Source organism: Pteronotus mesoamericanus, unplaced genomic scaffold (genome assembly GCF_021234165.1).
Source record: "Pteronotus mesoamericanus isolate MK-2021 breed Mesoamerican mustached bat unplaced genomic scaffold, CSHL_Meso_final scaffold_507, whole genome shotgun sequence".
NCBI classification, from domain to species: Eukaryota; Metazoa; Chordata; class Mammalia; order Chiroptera; family Mormoopidae; genus Pteronotus; species Pteronotus mesoamericanus.
In genome coordinates, this window is record NW_026555319.1 from 7,900,098 (window position 1) to 7,918,343 (window position 18,246).

The following is an 18,246-nucleotide window of genomic DNA, read 5'->3' on the forward strand; positions in this document are numbered from 1 at the left end:
ACCTCTGCACGTAGAGCAGGTGTCCATGTTTTACGAATATTTTCCCTAAACAAGTGTGTCAAGAAAACATTAAGAGTTAATGCGTATAAGAATGACAACAATGTACTAATGCTACTTCTTTCTTTGACCAATAGCAAGAGAAAGAGGTCTTCTTTTCATTCCTGGATCTTATTCACCACAAGAATAGCCAACTTTGTATTCTAATGGCCACACCATGGATTATAAATGAATGATTTAGCTTCAGAAATTTCAAAGCAAACATCAGCACTTTTCAAATGGTCCACAAGTGTTTTCCAAAAAAATTTAACTGATTCATTTTAAATGTAGATCCAGTACTGAAAAAAGTGGAGTTATATCTTGGCATAAAACAAATGCACTGCTGACTCAGGAGCTATGCCAGTTCAAACAATTCCAAAGGGAGGAAAGCACAGTGAATGTCAGCTCTCTGCTCACTTCACACCAACACAGAGAAGTCAAATGGTAATAGTTTAAGATCAGCTCTGTGATACTTAGTGGGAGAAGGGTTTTTAAAAGGCCATGCTACAGGCAGTAATCCAAACTCATAAGAGCACACAGCATCTAAAAACAGAAATTCAAATGCCTGCCTACAGTAACTGTCACAATGAAGGAATATTTCTCAGGGTGTGTAAACTGAAAACCTTTGAGAATTTGGTTGACAACTATGACCTGCAAATAATAATCAGGTGGAAAATATTGAGTGTTACTCCTCTCTAATCCCCAGAACAGTCACATCAAAGAGACATCTGGAGAAAACACAAGATTTTTTGTCTGTTTTTTTTTTTTTTAATAACTCAAAGTAGAACGCAACACTGCTAATCAAGATTCAGCAAGTTAACCAAAGCTCATCATCAAAAATCATCCCCTTGTCCCTAATATATGAAGTCACACCAGCTAACAAGCTACCATCAGTAGGATGCTTGTATCTTGTGTCGATTTCATGGTGGCTTGAACAAGTGTGTGTGGATTCGTTCACACTCCCCTTTCTAGCTTTCCCTTGCTAAGCAAGAATCTGAAGTGCCACACATAAACACAAAGATGGTAAGTGACCCTACAAGACCACTGCAAAACACACAAATAAACACCAGCAGTTAAATGCAAGGGGTGGTGGGAGTCTATATGTGTTTGGGTAGAACGCACTCTCTATTTCAGTGACTGTACCTCTCAGATGGTGAATGCCAACAGAAAAAATGTTACAAGTTCTTTCTGGATTCGGTTTAGGACAGTGTTCAAAACCAGATCATAAAATGCCAGAAACAGTTTTTTGAACATTGGTGGAATCTGTCCTTTTTTCTCTTCTCCGCTCTTAATGTAGCTGTCACAGTTCTGTGCCCAGAGAGCACTGGTCCCGTCTGGCTGAGACAGCCAATGAAAGCTTCCCTTGCCACAGCCCCAAAGTGCTCCTCTTAGGCTTAGCTTCTACCTGAACTGCTCGGGACAGCTGCCTCGCATCATCCCACAGCAGAAGCTGCACTCAGCTTCGGGATGGGATCTCAGGTACTTCTTAAGAGCCCTTGATGTGGTGGGTTCTCTCCTCCTCTACTAGGCTGTGTGGACTATAACTGACTATTCCTGTATCTAAGGCAATGTATAAAACCTACCCTAGAAAGAGACTAATGCTTAAAAAAGAAAAAACAGGTTTATAAAGCATCTCATTTGTAAGCCAATATTAGAATTCAGTCTTTCTCTCTCTACATTAACATACCATGTCTAAATCACGATAACAGAGTGGTTTATAAGTCACACACAGAAGAGAAAGAATTCTTGATTCTTCTCTTATTTTTCAAAGTTGAATTGGTTAATTTTAAATAGTCATTGTAAAAACAAAACAAAACAAAACAAACACACTGAGTATTAGCATAAAAAGCCTTGAAATGCCCTCCACTGGCTCATTTATTTAAAAAAAAAAAATCAAAAAAGAAATAGTTAATAGTGTGATGTAAAATCCAAAGCCAAATGGATGTAAATAATTCTATCTCCCAAAATAATAGCTGGAATAGCCATTTAAAAGAAATTTTGGATATTTAATGCCTTTATTTTATATTTTATTTTCTTTGTTAAATTCAACATTCAAACACAACTCCAACAGTACTTTGAAACAAAAAATATAATTGGAAATAAAGAACAAACTGACAGTCACCAGAAGGGAGGGGGTAGGTGGGTAACAGGGAAAAGAAGGGGAAGGGTCAAGTCAAGGAACTTGTATAAAAGGACCCATGGACAAGGACAATGAGGGGGGAGGGGGGGAAGGGGAGGGGGACTGAATGTGGGAGGTGGGTAGGGCAGGGGAGGGTAATGGGGGAAAAGTGAGGACAACTATAATTGAACAACAATAAACATATATATAATTAAACATATCTGATCAATTCATATGGAAATTTTAATAGCAAATTAGTATTTTTCATTCCTACCTGTGTACACATAAACATTTTAAAACAGAAAGAAAAAAGAAAATGCCTTTCTTTACTTAACAACCAAGTAGGGCACCCACCCAAGTTAAACATCTTATAAGGACATAAAAAAAATTACAAAAATGTCTAGCTAGTTGTTTTATAGATGTGTATACAAGAATGTTGACAGTGGGAAAATACTATTGCTTTCATTTTGATAAGTGGGTTGTCTTAGGTTAGCTATATGGTAAAATGACATTTTCTTTTTTTTTAAATGTTAAAAATTTCTTTATTATTATTTATTAAGCACCAGTTTAATACTACAGAAAATTTCAAGTCACCCTTTGACAACTTATTATTCCACTCCCCCTCAAATTCTTGATAATGAACTTTTCAAGTAAAGACTTGTGCTCTTCTATCTTCTGTATAAACTTCATGAAATAAAGGCAAAGAACCGTGTACATCTATATCTTGCTGGAAAATGCAGCCCTCGGCTGTGGAGACAGCGTCTGCCCAGGCTCCCTTTACTGTCCAGGTCCTGAAAGACTCTTGTTCATGAACTGTCTCTTCCCAAAGCAGGTCCACCACTTGCTGGGTTTATCATTCTGAGGGTCAAAACTTTCTCACAATGTCTCAGACCAGTCTCTTGTCTTAGCTGCTGTAAACAGGCCCTCATCATTTCATCTTCCTGTTTGTTTGCAGGTTTGGCATAAATTCCATTACATGGAAAACCAGGTTCTCCAGGAATGGGAAAATTAGTGGTTCCCAGTGTATACATTTCTTTCTCACCTTGGCTTTTGAAGTTACACTTTTGGAGTTTCTTTAGAAACTGAGAAATGTAGAGTGTTATGTATATCAAGGTTCTATCAGCTTCATTCTTAATTTCATAGTTTTTGAAGAAGACACTGGCCTTGAGGTAATAGATGGCTTCATCCACAATGTCTATATCTTTTGTCTCTCTAGGCGCGCGTCCTTTGAACTGACTTCTGATAGGCAACAGTGCCGTGTTTCCAATGAGTTTGGAGTCAGGATCCACGAGAGAAGAGTGGTAAGCTAGCATGTTTGCAGCCCCCCGCCCCCCGAGTTTCAACCCAGCTCTTTTCTTGACAGTCAATATAACTGAAGGTAAAATAATGTTAGTGATTAAAAACTCCAAATTAAGGAAAACATGATAATGGGGAAATAGGGGCTGATTGTGAAAAGGTATAGGGAAAGGAGTGAAGAGTCAAAAGATTAGTACAATATCTCAGAGTGAGGTGATGAAAACCTAGATTAGAACACAACAGTGAAAACGCAAAGGAAAAAACATTTTACAGGTGCACAAACCAAAAAGTATAACTTGTGATACCATATCGGTATGTTCTTGAATTAGTGATGTTTAAGACATAAACAGAATGAAGTTTTGTCTTTTTAAATATCCAGAAAAACCATTTTTCTGGAGAAGAGCAGAAAAATAAGCTGTTATCTACATCTTACTTGGAGTATTATCTTTTGCCTTTTAACTGGGAGGTGGGGGCAGTGCATCAAGTTACAGACAGCCATTATTACTAATGCTGATTTCTATTTTTAAAATCACTGGTTTTTTAATAGTGTTTTAAAAACTGAGGAGAGACAATGATATTCTAGTATTCTTGCATTGTCTCTACTTAAATCTTGTTCCCAAGGTAACAGCTAACTATTCAATATCAGGCGCTGCATAATTATTGACTACAAAGGAAGTATGCTAGAATGAGACATTTGCACTTTAGCAGAATGAAACTGACCTGCTTGTCTTTTTGCTTTGATATCGAACAAAAGTCTCTGATTTTCATATAGAGACCAGAACTTTCTACTAGACATATGCTGACAAGAATAGGTTCCATTACTTAACATGTTCTTGGCAGCAGAATGTTACTATTTTCAGTGGCATTCTATTCTAGATTAAAACAAAGACAACTGAAACCACCTTTATTTTTAGACACTAGTGACAGCCTCTTCTGGAAGAGGCTCAGCTTTGAAGTCATTCTGTTACAGCATAAATGGAGATAATTGCTCATAAACCATCATGTATGAACATATTTCCCAAGCCCAAAAAGGCTTAAATAATGTTAGTGATTAAAAATTCAAATTTAAAGAAAAAGATTAAGATAATGATTTTATTAAAATGATTTAAATTCAAATGATTTAAATCATTTAAATTAAAATGATTTAAATTTTTAAAATTTATATTTTCAGCAAAAAAGCCCAACATAAATTTTCTTGAACATATTATATAATTTCTGTAACATTAACTATAAATCTCCTACCTTTTATAATCAGCCCCTTTTCTAGAAAACACTTAAAATTTTAGCATCGCAAAAGATACAGTGATATATGATCCATTTGCAGAGTTAGGAAAAAGTAAATGAAGTATGGAGGGTTCATTTTCACAATTACTGTCAAAACCTCTAATTTATACTTATAAATAGATGCTTTTTTGTTAAGCATTTACAAATATTCAAACTAAGCAATTCTAGCATAACCAGTACTTGGTCTAAAAATATAATGCACACGGACATTTTATTTTGACCCAAATAGTCAAGTGACAAAGGTAGGTTGGCTAACTGAAATCTCAGCCTTATTTAGCACTATACTTGAAATTAAAATAAACACTGATTAAGAAAATATCCAAGAAATAAAATTCTAGCACAGGGTTTTTCAAATGGTAGGAGCCATAAAGTCAATTAGTAGATTTCAACCAATATTTTTTATTTAAAAAGAATAGAAAAAAATAGAATTTCAAGCTCAAGAAAGCAAGAGAGAAACACACACAAACACATATACTAGGCTGCAATGTAAGATCCATTTCTTTGAAGGTAGTGTAGAAAAATTTGAAAGTACTTTAAAATATAAAAATACTGTGATAAACCTCAATTTAGTATCTCAATAACATAAAGATTTCTTATTATACTGGCCTTTTAAAATGTCCTGTTAAAGACTCAAAACATAATTCTGCATGACTGCATGAAAAGTCTGACTCTGAGAGTTCAATTAACTCCTTCAGGATACAAGATACAGCACAGCTTTCCTAATACTGGTACCCTATTATATCAGGATGGTATAGTATTAGAGAACAACTGGGAAGATGCACAAAACCTGAAAATTGAAATGACAATTTCACCAAAACTTTATTAGGCAAATGTGCATGCTATAAAATTTCTCTCTGTACACATGGGGTCAGGCCCCATCAATACTAAAACTCTCTATAAACTAAATGTATCTACTAAGTGGAAAATTAAGAATGAACACCACTGAGGCATTCTTATAACCAGTGGCAGGACGCCAAGCCTGACTAATACAAAAGCAGTAAAATTAACTGAGACTCTTTCCTCTGAATTAAAAGCACAGCCTACTTAGAAGATGGTAATTTTTTTAATTCAATAGTTATGTCAGTTTTATTTTGATATCCAAATTAATTTAAGCTCATAGTTCAAGAAATACATTCTTCAAACTTAGTAAAATTGCTCATTTTTCAAACAGTTAACAATAAACTTTAAAAATACATATATTGTATCAAACTGTATGCATCATATTACCTCTGTCACTGAGCAGTAGAAGTTGGCTATAGGGTCATATGAAAAGAGTAATGATAAATGACAACAATTATATTAAAAGAGATATAACTGTCCTGTGTCTCAGGTCATCTCTGATGATGGAGTAGCCACACTGCTATTAAGGAATAAGGTGAACCAGAGCCATACTTCTAGCATTTAAAGAGATGTATACATTAAGAAATCACATGCCAAAAAGTCACAATCAAATTCTAGCTTGTCCCTCAATGTAATAGTAACAGTAGCCAACCAATTTTCAAAAGTCTAAAGTTAACTAACTTTCAAAAGCACACTTCAAACAGCTGAGAGGCAGAGAGACAGTTTCTTGGGGTAAATGACTTGTACAATGCAACCAAATCATTAGGGGGCAAGAATTAGAATTCTAAGCTTCGAGTGACTTGTCTTTTGTTAGCTCAAAGAGATGACCTGATACACAGGACAGAGAAACAAAAAGGTCAGACTAAAAGGCTAATGAAAGTCGGTAGGAGATAAAAGGTTGAAAGGGAATACTGCCCTGACCAGTGTGGCTCAGCTGAATGTTGTCCCTGCAAAGGTCACCAGCTGGATTTCTCCTGGTTAGGGCACAACGCCTGGGTTGCAAGCCTGATCCCAGGTCAGGGTGTGTGCAGGAGGCAAGCGATCGATGTTTCTCTCCCTTTCTTTCTCCCTCCCTTCCCTTCTCTCTAAGAATAAAATCTTAAAAAAAAAAAAAAAAAAAAGGAAGAAAGGGAATGTTGCTAGGTTCAGTATTACTGGGCTAAGACCTCCATTTAGAATGCCTAAAGGCATCCAGTTCTGCAGGAGATTGAACCTAAAGACCGTAACAAATGGGAAAACTTCTTCAAGACTATACTGAGCTATGCTGTAGAAATTAATGCTTCATCATCATTGAGAAAAATGTGTTAGTATCATTCTAAAAAAGTTCAATCCATTGTGATCTTTGTGGGGAAAAGCTGGAAAGCATCATTCACTCTTAAGTGTCAGCCAGTTAAGAACAAAAACCACTAATCATGTGCTGGACTGTGGTTTGCATTACATGGCTTTGACAAATGAACCATTCCAATCTTGTTTTGCTTAAACTAATATTACAACCTGCTTATATACTCAAGAGAGCAGGGGGACAGGGTGCTGGGTGCATAGGACAAGCTAAGCAAGTATGAAAGATTAATAAAGAAGAATTTACAAGATTTAGAAAAACAACCCATATGTGGGTAACTGAAGTTTTAATGCATTTTGATTAAATGAGGAAGTCAAATATTTTTCAAATAAAACAATAGGCAATGTAGATGTAAGTTAGGGTTCATCATTAATATCTTGCAAAAGCAAAGATATATAGTCCATTGTTCATTTATAATATTATATTTTATATTCGTTATATAATATGTAATCCATTATTCATTTTTTAATGTAAAAGTCTTTCTGAAAGAGTTACAGAAAACATTTTCTCCATGTGTCATGCACTATGTAAGAAATCAAGAAAACCACAGTACTAATTTTAGAGTTTCTTATTAGAGTATAAAATCTCTTTATTGGATGACTTCTAAATTCTTGGAAAGATATCACATAATTAGGGATTTAAAAGCATATAAAACATAAAATCTATCTTCAAGGAACTTATACTGTAGGACAAAAATGTAAAATATAGCCACAGATAAATATAACAGCTCCAAACTGTCAATAAGCAAATGTCAATAAATGGAATATAGAAATTAATTGTGGTATATTCATACAATAGATTATACAGCAACAGAATGAACAAATTGCAACTGCACACAACATAGCTCATAAATACAATGTTGGGAGAAAGAAGCAAGACACAAAACAGTGTAAACTGACTACGATTTCACCTAAATAAAATTCAAAAACAAGTAAAAGGTGCTTATGGTGCTATTGGGATAGCAGGTCCTTTAAGGGGAGGTCGTGGTGTAAAAGAGGCACAGACGGGGCTGCTGACGATGTTGGTAACGTTCCATTTCCTGATGAGAATGCTAGACATAAGGATGTGCTCATTTTATACAAATGGATGGAGCTAAACACTTATGACATGCAAATATATATGTATATTTCAATAAAGATTTTTAAAATTCCAATAAGAATATAATTGTTTATAGAAGGCCCACTGCAAGTAGGATAATTGAAATGTGTCACTGAAAAAACCACGTTAACGTGTAAACTTACGATCCCTACTTTCGGTGAGACTAAATGAAAAAGCAAAGCATGTTCATGTGACAAGTTAGTTCTTTAAAAAAAATTCCCTCCTGTGAAGACTATTATTTTAACAATGTTTCTAGTGGACCTTCCAATGGAAGAGTCATAGAACTACTGGTTTTTAGCTGTAAAAGGCCCTTAGAAAATGCAACTGCCACCCCTAAAAGAGCTAACTTAACAACTTTAGTAAGTTTCATTAAATATCTGGGATGCTAATAATAAGCTCCATGGGCAAAGTAGGAAAGGACTAAAGCCAAGATCTCAGGGGCAGTTCAGGGAGCTGTTGGTAGCTCAAAGGTGAGTTTGTTAAAATAGGACCCTGACCACAACACCAGCAACACTCTGAGAAGACAGGGAAATGGTGGAGTAGAGCCATTACAAGCAAGTGTGTTAGAATCAGACCCAGATTTCAGATCTAAATGTATCACCTTGCAAAACTACTTTTTTTCCTTATCTGTATAATTAGTACAATGAGACCTACATACTAGATTATAACCTAGGATTACTGTTAGCTTTAAAGGAAGGTAACATACATGTACAAGTATTTTACAGAGCACACAGTGGCTATGATGGTGATGGTGACAATAATACAAGATGTAGCAGTCAGTGGTAGTTGTGTTCTGGGTATAACATACAAGTCCAAAAGAAATGGACCTGGGGAAAAGGCACCTAACTTCTGAAGTGACTTTCTGTAACACAGGGCATGGAAACAGTGGGGCAGGCACGGCTGCACAGCTCTACAGACTGTCATACGGAGAGCACTGTGATCTGGCTGTATTATACCACAGTGACTAATTTTATCTACAAGTGCATATACTTCCTAACTGATTGATAAATAACATTTCTTTACTCATAGAGCCTATCTAGATCTGCAGGACCTTAGTTAAGTATAAGAATCAGTTCCATCTATTTCAGGTGATGATAAACTCACAATCGAACTACATTTGTTTTCTTTGAATTCTCCAAGTAGCAATAAGAGGAATTTGAGAATCATCATCAATTAAGATTCTCTAAGAGTCTTTAAGAAATTACTTTTTATCTAATCTTAATGACTGCATAATTATAGGATAAAATTAATATCCTGGGTACTAATTCAAGTTGTACTTAATGATCTTAGAGAATTAAATTACCATAGATAAAAGATACATTTTTCTTGGTTTCTGATCTTTATTTCTGTCTTTAAATCTTAACAAACCTCTTTAATTCATCTTCCTAACTTGGCAGGTTTACTGAAATCTGGAATACAGTGCAGTTACTTATATGTACTTAGTTACTGTATTTCCTCCACAACTGACATAGATAATATTCGTAAAGGAATAAAGATTGTCTTTTTCCCTTCTCAGAATTAAGTATATTCCCGTGTGAAACAAAGTTAACCTAGAAGCAAAAGTGACCAGCAGCAGAATCCTTGGAGAAAATTAGTGGAGCCATTTAACAGAAAATGAAGTTGACTAACACCTGAAGGAATAATCATCATAGCAGATTATTTCAAGTTGCACAAACTACAGCCTATAAAATAAAGCTCTATGAGGCAGACAAGAGTCCCAAAGAGATTACATTTAATAATCCTAAAATGGTAGAGGAACGTTCCACATGAAAGGTAAAACAGACTCTTAAAGGATGACAAAGACGGTAGCCGTAAACTTGAGAGGAGATGCCAAATCTCTAGCACCCAAACTCCAAAGTCTGTTCAGGGATAGAGCTAAATTGCTGCATTCTAAGTGGCTCGGTAGGCATGTGCCATGCAGAGCTGCACACCACCTTACTGTCGGCTGCCAGAACACTCTGTCATCAGCACTTAAATTCTAGAGAGAGCTTTGTAGGCAATGATCTAGTAAATGAAGATGCAGCATTCTATTTATGAGATGCTGGTGACTATTCCTCTTCTTCTGGATAAGCCTAGTCCATCCCAAACTCAGATAATGGTCTTTATTATGGTCTCTGAAACAGTTTACAAGGAGATAGACCGTCTGAAAGTCCATTTCCGTATCTCTATGTCCATCTGGCAAAATATGATCATTTCCCTTAACTACTAAAATATGCTGTCAAAAATATGCCCTAATTTTGAAAACGTGGTATTCAAAATACTAACTTTAGAAAAGAGACTTAGTATTTTCTTTCAAAAAGCTGATGGTTACAAAAGGAAACTTCAAAAGCTTATTTTACATCAATGACCTACCTATATCTAGTACATTTATAAATAGGATTCAGTTCATTAAAACATATTACTTTATGTTTTTCATGTTTTCAGAGCCAATGTCTTATGTACTCTGAAATGGCATTATTACTTGGTTAAGGACTTAAACAAAAATTTATTTTTATTACTTATTTCTGGCAAGACATATAATAGAAAAAGAATTAAAGTCTTTAAAGTACTAAAAATGATCCAACAATACTTTCTTCCTGACCAAGCTAACACAATTAAATTGAAAAGTGGTGATTATTTCCTATTTGATAAGTTTTTAAAAAATGCATCAGATGAATATCAGAATGCTAAGATTTGACATTACATTTGAGGCATATATCCTTCTCAGCTGATCTGATTTCTCATTTTAGGATGTGAACAAGGGCACTGGAAAAATACACCCTTATTTGTTTATTTTCAACCTAAGCAATAATAAGCATCTAAGATTCAAAACCAGTATTTCCCTCATACATATACTTGAGATCAAGTCTGTGTAATATTGAACTCATAAATCTGTACATGTAATACAATTAAAATAAATGCTGAGATTATTAAAAGTAAAAAAGTTTATATTATAGCATAAACTGGCAATAAGACCTTATACTTTGTAATCTTTATCCACAATGGAAGAGAAACAGACTATGGGTTAATGTATTATCTTGTTAATGATTTATATAGTTATTTTTAACTCCCAAAATATTTTTTTGAAGATCATCAAAAGATGAAATAGAAAAACTTTCTATTAGAGATAAGTCATTAATAACTATTCTTAAACAATGTTGTTGGAAATAGAATGTCATCCAATAGAGGAAGATGAATTTAAAACAATCTAGCCAAATGCAAAACAAGGAAAGGATAATGGAGTGCACAGCGATTTACAGACTTCCATATTTAGCATTTATGTACTTTCAAATATTTTCATATTCCTCCACCTCCCTCAGTAACATTCTATAACATTAGTTTTTCATGTTTTTTAGTAGTCAGATTCATGTGCACAAATGTAAAATACATCAATGGAAAATCATAATACCATACAAGTATATACAGGTGTTACCAATAAAATAACAAGGTGTTATGCTTATAAAAGACACATGAAGTAACTGTTTCCATTCACAGGTTTATATTAAACACTGAAGATGATCTCTGACTTAAGATTTTTCAACTTTATGATATATAAAAGCAATACGTATTCAGTAGAAACCGTACTTCAAATTTTGATCTTTTTCCAGGCTAGTGACATGTGGTGCGATACTCTGATGATGCTGGGCAGCAGCGGCAAGCCTCAGCTCCCAGGGTCACAAAGGTAAACAACCAATACCCTACAGCAGCGATTTTCAACGGATCTGCCACAAGAATTTTAGAAACATGAAACACCTATTTGGTTAGGGGCAATGACCTCTTTTCCCTTAGATTCTCAAATTTAAAAAAAAAAAAAAGGACAACAGCCAACACAACAATAGCCAATAGGCGTGAATGAATCAAAATTATACCCTTTTCTTGTCATATAGAGAAAAAATACATTTTTTTGTGTGTTACAGAATTTTGGTAATTAGTTTCTATGTGCCACAAGATGAAAAAGGTTGAAAATCGCTCTTCTACAGTGTCCTGTGTGGCCAGCCTTTTTGGACACTATGATTCCTGTTTTCACGCCCCACCATGTTTACAAAATCTCCATCTGTGTTTCCTCCTTCGGGTGAGAAGAGACAATGACTCTTGAGATGAAACTGAAGATCATTGCCCAACCATAGGCTAATGTAAGATAGGCTAGGCTAAGCTACGATGTTCGGGTAGGTTAAATGTATTAAATGCATTTTAGACTTACAGTACTTTCAACTTGCAATAATTTGGGGGAACATAACCCAAATAACCGATTTCAAGAGCATCTACAGCTATAATAAAATAAAAGTTTACAATGTATATGACAAGTTTGCTCAAGCGAGCTTGAATTCACAGGCAATGCCCCCCCATCAACCCTCTAAAGAATAATTTTACACTTTTAATCACTATAAAAGTGTTTATAATCTAAAATACATTAAATGTAATTGATTAATACTGGGGGAAGTTATTTGAATAACGGAAAAGAAGAAAAAAGACTCAGGAGTAAAAGACATGAATAAATCACCAAGAAGAAGGCTTGAAATGATAATTTACATCTGATTTATTTTATTACTTTTAAGTAAAATAGAGAAGTAACAAAAAATATTGCTTCTTGGCCTTTTGGCTAAGATCAAGTGGAGACTAACAAATATAAATCACTGCCATAAAATCAAACATTATCATCTAAAACAAAATACTTGGAAAAAGTCCTGTTTTTCCTCAACTGTGGGGCAAGAACCCTTTCAAATGCTAAAGTTATACAAGTCAACAAATGAAATTCATACATTGTGAGAAGAAAGCAAAATAAATTCAAGATTGCTCCTGTAGGTTCCCAGGACTATCTCACCTTCTCCGAACTTGGAGCATTTCTCTGTGTATCACTGAAAGTGTCTGAGGTGGTGCCAACTTTCATTCAACTAGGCACATTTCTAATGAGCCTTAAAATTTTTAAATTAATTCTGAAAAATTCATAAGACAGGTAGAAAAACAATGATGACATACACTTTTGCAAATGAGGACTAAGTGGCCAGGAGAAAAGCTACTTTGTATTGAATACACTTAGTATTCAAAATTAAAGAACTATTTTAAAGCCTGAGATGCTAAGAGCAACAATATGTATACCAATAATTTGATAATTTAACCATAGATTAAAATTATTAGATTGCATGGGGGAGATGGATTTTATAGTCAACCACACTGTAAGTTTACACATACACAAACACACAAGTGACACTTGTTTTATGAAGCTCTAACTTTCGTAGAATTATTAGTTCACTGAAGATAAATGAGAGTGAAAGCATGGAGATGAGAAGAAAGTTAAAGATGTGAAACCATGGTATCATCTTTAAAGAGAAAAAGCAGAAGCTCAAGATGGCACATGAGTATCTGTGTTTCCTGTTACTCTCCATTCCCTGATTTCCTCCCCCTTCCACTGTGGAGCCTCAACTCACATTTACAAGCAAACCAGACACTAAGTTGAGGCTTCTTTATGAGGTCTTAGCAAACTATCTTGATAAGAATACAGATTACTGTTATCATCCTTAATTTAAAAAACTGAAGTTAGTCATTTTAAAGTAAGACTTTCCCAAGTCACAAGACATACCTATTTCCAAAACTAAAATTTCACTGACTGTTCTGACTTTTAAATTATATCTTCTAAAGTTGTCCACATGTGTATTTTAACCCAAATGCATTTTTTTTGCTATTTATAAATAAACCACAGTTATAAATAATATGCTTATTTTAATGTAAGGCAATACAATCAATTTTTAATTGCTCACCACTAAGAAAGGCAATGTCAGAGGGCCTTGCAATGAGGCAGACCTGAGTTCAAATGTGTCCTATTATTAGTGGCCTGAAGTTAATTAACCTCTCTGTATTTCAGTTGTCAATGCTATAAAATAGAGATGATAACGCCTAACAAGGAGCGGCATGCATATTAAATAAGATGTGATCATGCTCTTGATAAAAGTTAGTAAAATTAATTAAAGCCCCCACTATAACTTAGAGTCAAATCATCTGCTCAACAGCAAACATCCCAAATTACCTATTGTAAGTATGGGATGTAATTTAAATCTTACAATTCAAGTACACATATAAGAAAACATACTAGAAAGGAAAATCCACTCCAAAATCCAAATAACAAAGTATGACATAGCCACATCCAAACAACAATGCCTTGAACCACTTCTGTTCCATTGGTTTTCAACTCTTTCCAGCAATAATGCATTCCTTTCATATAAAATTTTATACATGCCTCAATATATTTTCAAAATAAAAGGAGGAAAAACTCCAGAGAGGCCCAGGCTAGAGTGACGGCTCCTTTCGCTCAGACGGCCTCATGGCCCTGCACGCTGCGCCCCATCCCAGAGCTGCTTCCAGTAGCCAATCAGATCTGTCTGCACGATGTCCCACACAGAAAGTAGACACGCTCTGTGCCTTTCCTGCCCTCTTCTAAAATACTGGCTCCTCCTCCTTCTTGTCTACTTTATTTCTCAAAATAAGTTCAAGATTGTTCTTGTAGGCTTCAAGGATACAGAATAATACTGAACTTGGAGCACTTTTTCTGTTCACTCACCTGGACCCTAAGGATAGCATCTTGCTTACTACTACTCAACTCAGGCAGAGTTTTTATCTTCTGTCCACACCTAGCTTACCCATGAGGGCAAGGTATGTGTCAGCCTCTGGGAAGCCTTGAAGAGAATCTAGAAAGCCACTTTTTGTATTAGTAGTAGTCACTGAGTATAATTTGAGGTGGGAAACCCCAGTCATTTTAACTAAGCATTGTTTTGAATTATCTAAGCTACTGTTTCCTTCAAACAGTAGCAAATTTTCTAGTTTCATATACCTAAAAAGCAGACTCTCATTCAGCGGGATGAATTTAATATCAGCAGGGCCTAAGACTAATCAAGCAAAAGCCTTTTTAAATCACCACCAAAGAAAGTTTTAATTGAAATTTATAGCTTTAAAACTGTGCCGTATATATTTGTATATGTAAGTATACACTTAGTAATTATGATACCGATATGACATTACTAACACAAAAACATAAACAGTAGTTACTATTTATTTCTTATGAGAGAGGTTACTTTGATTATACTTCTCTTCCTAAAAACTTTGGAATCTGGTGCTCCAGATGCCTGGAGTATGACTTCCTGGGGAAGAAAGCATGAGTGAGAAAGCAAGAAGCCTTGACGACAAACAGCTTAGTTATGTCTCAGACTGCAAATGGTGTTCCCAGGGTCTCATTAATACTCACAACGTCTAGAGGGCTGCTTTGGCAAAGGCAGACAGGAAGACTGCTTAAACACACAACACAGCAAGTGAGTCTTCTACAGTACTAAGCTTAGTTCCTCTCCTTATAGCTCTTCTGACACAGCTGCACTCCTGACTTGACACACACTACTACATGGCCCATTTCTACTCTATAAATACTACTCAAGTGTAAATGGCATGAGGGCAGGGACCACATCAATTCTGTCCACTGCTATACATCCCTTGCATTCAGAAAACTACATGGCATGCAGCAGACCCCTCAATAAAAAGGAAAACTGTGTGTGTGCGTGCCCACGTGCGCGTTGCAACAAGAAGAGAGCATTCTCACTCTCACCATCACAATGACATTTTACAATGTGACCTGAAGATACAGTTTTAAAATCATGTGAGATGTATCACATTCATAAATTTTTGCATAAGGCAGGATTACAGGTAGAACATTTAATGTTATTTCTGGCCAAATATGAGTTTTACTTATAAACAGTTTAGAAGAATCTGAAGAATATACAATTGCAATACAGCAGAATCTCCAGCATTCTGGCACCACATCAAAAACTTGCCCGAACAGGCCTAATATTGCATGGTCAGCGAAGAGGAAAAGTGAAAGGAGTCTTCTACTTTGCTGCTTCTCTGAAAACGGAATCACATTAGGCTGCTAAGTAGTCAGATACATTATTTTATTGCTTGCAAAACCCTTGGGTAATAAAGAATGAGCACAAATTGCCACAGGCAGTTTTGGAGGAAAAACAGAACTGTGCAAAACAATGCCAGCTGCTCGACTGCAGCGCTGGACTACTGCAGCACACAGTGCATCAGCTGTCGCTCTGCTGCTCAAGTAGAGCGCTCGGCCGCGTGTGAGGAGGAGCTACACAAGCACATAATTCTGCAGAATCTGGGGGTAAAGGCACAAGTAGAAGAAAGGTGAGAACAGTGTAAACGCATTTTATGAAATCCACCATGAGTCAGATTCGGTCACACTGATACATTTCCATTTTCTTCTAAATAAGGAAGACCTATGGGCAGCTATAGTGAAAAGCACATACCCCTTGGGGACACGTAAGTAAAAGAAGTAAATACGTGGTGTTGAGGGGGAACATTAATGCTTTTCCATGAAAATGCTAGAACATAAAAATAAAAAAGGATGTTTCTTTAACACAGTCTATAATCTAAGAAAACAACTTACTTGCCATTCCAAGAAAACTAACTCACGTCACATCTTGTACAGGTAAATAGCAAGAATGTGTGGTTTATTTCCATGGGATTCAGAAAATAAAACTAGAGTAACATCTTTAATCTTACTTGAAGGATGTTGTAAAATGTCATGCTTTCTTCTGAAGACCAACTGTTCTACTCTAACCTCTTTATTGCACTATTTTAAAGCCTATGTGACAATTTTGTTTTATACATTGCTATATATTAAATTTTTTAAAGTATGAGAATCCTTTAATATTATACTTATAAACAATGTAACAGCTTTACTTTCAATTGCATATAGAATCTCATTAGAAAATTATGTAAGAGTTTTATCTATGACAAAATATAGAAAAACCCCTCTTTCAGAATTCTCAACTTTCAAATTTTCATCATGAAAAAAGGGAAAACCTCTTGAGTAAAAGAGTCAACACTACCAGCTTCCAACAGATGGCATCAGTGGTTATAGGCAGCCACACCAGTACCTGCTATTTCATCCTCTACAGTCAAGCTTAGTTTTTTCTTTTCTTTTCTTTTCTTTTTTAAGAGACAGACAGGAAGATAGACAGAAGCACTGATGTGAGAGAGAAATGCCGATCAGTTGCCTCCAGTACACACACCCAACTGAGGATCAAACCTGCAACCTTTTTGTGTACAGGAAGACGATCCAACCAACTGAGCTACCAGGGCAGTTTTATGGAGTTTTAATAAGATAACTGACCCTTTGATGTTCAACAAACACAAAAAAGACACAAATAAGACATGTATAATCAACAGAAATAAAATCGGAGATCATTTTGACAACTAAAAGTGTTCATGAATGTTTGTCAGTGGAAATAACTGTAGAGGACAAAGTGAACCCTGCACTATTGGAAATAATCAACAAGAGATGAGGAAGTTTTAAGATGGAAAGATATTACTGCTGATGATCAGCATCAATCAGTGTTTGCTTACTAGCCTAATAATATCAGTTGAGGAGAATTTAGAAGGATCAACAGGGTCAAAATGTAATAGAGGATGCATTCAATGAATGAGTTCAAGGCCAAATGAAATCTGCACACCATTGACTGAAATGAGTGCTAAGTCAACACTGCTCTCTGACATCTCTGTCAATCATCAGATGGCAGGCGATCATCACCTGCCTCAACACTGCTAACACGGGCCTCAGTGGTACACCCTTTGGAAGGCACTTGATAGTACTTATATTGGCCAGAGTGCACTTGGTAACATAGATGATGGGAGGAATTCTAAGCAGGAGAGAGAAAATTTGAAAAAACAATTTTGATTACATACACCTACCAATGAAAAAATAAGTCAGCACACATCCCCAATATGTATCTATTTGTTTGTTTTCAAATTTTCTACATGTACCTCTATATTTAAATGCATCTAAGATATCATTTTAGACACACTTTATTAACCACTAAGAAAAAAATGCTAATTATAATTCTTATGTAAGAAATATCACAATTTGAGATGTTAAAATGAGGAGGAAAACTATGTTTTAGAATCAATGAAATGTAGTACTTGACTAATACTAATGTATTTTGTATGTTTTAAAATACACACAAAGTTGGAATTGTTAATAGGAAGGAATAAAACAAAATAGCATTTTTTCCCCAGCACTTCAAGAAACTGTATTTTGTATACCAGTTTGGCAATCCACTATCAGGATAGAGGATGAAAGAATGAACTGGTAGAAGATGATGTTAGAGCTCAATAAACACTTAACTGAAAAAAATAAGTAGATGCTTTATCTCTTCTTATTACATTCATTATACATCACATGAACATACTCTTTAACAAACTCAAT

At 35.3% G+C, this 18,246-nt stretch overlaps 2 protein-coding genes across 4 annotated transcripts in view; both read right to left on the bottom strand.

Annotated features, from left to right (window-relative positions):
* MED13L (mediator complex subunit 13L) overlaps window positions 1-18,246 on the bottom strand; it is a 253,538-nt gene that overhangs the window by 72,900 nt on the left and 162,392 nt on the right. The gene's annotated exons all lie outside the window — the stretch shown is intronic.
* Window positions 2,679-3,488, bottom strand: LOC129087297 (actin-related protein 2/3 complex subunit 3-like). The gene has a single exon (XM_054594119.1). The coding sequence runs from the start codon at window positions 3,466-3,468 to the stop codon at window positions 2,962-2,964; it is 507 nt and encodes a 168-aa protein (XP_054450094.1). The 5' UTR covers window positions 3,469-3,488; the 3' UTR covers window positions 2,679-2,961.

Bases quoted from the DNA above. Each gene is read 5' to 3' on its own strand.
- LOC129087297 (XM_054594119.1), bottom strand. From the start codon at position 3,468: ATGCTAGCTTACCACTCTTCTCTCGTGGATCCTGACTCCAAACTCATT.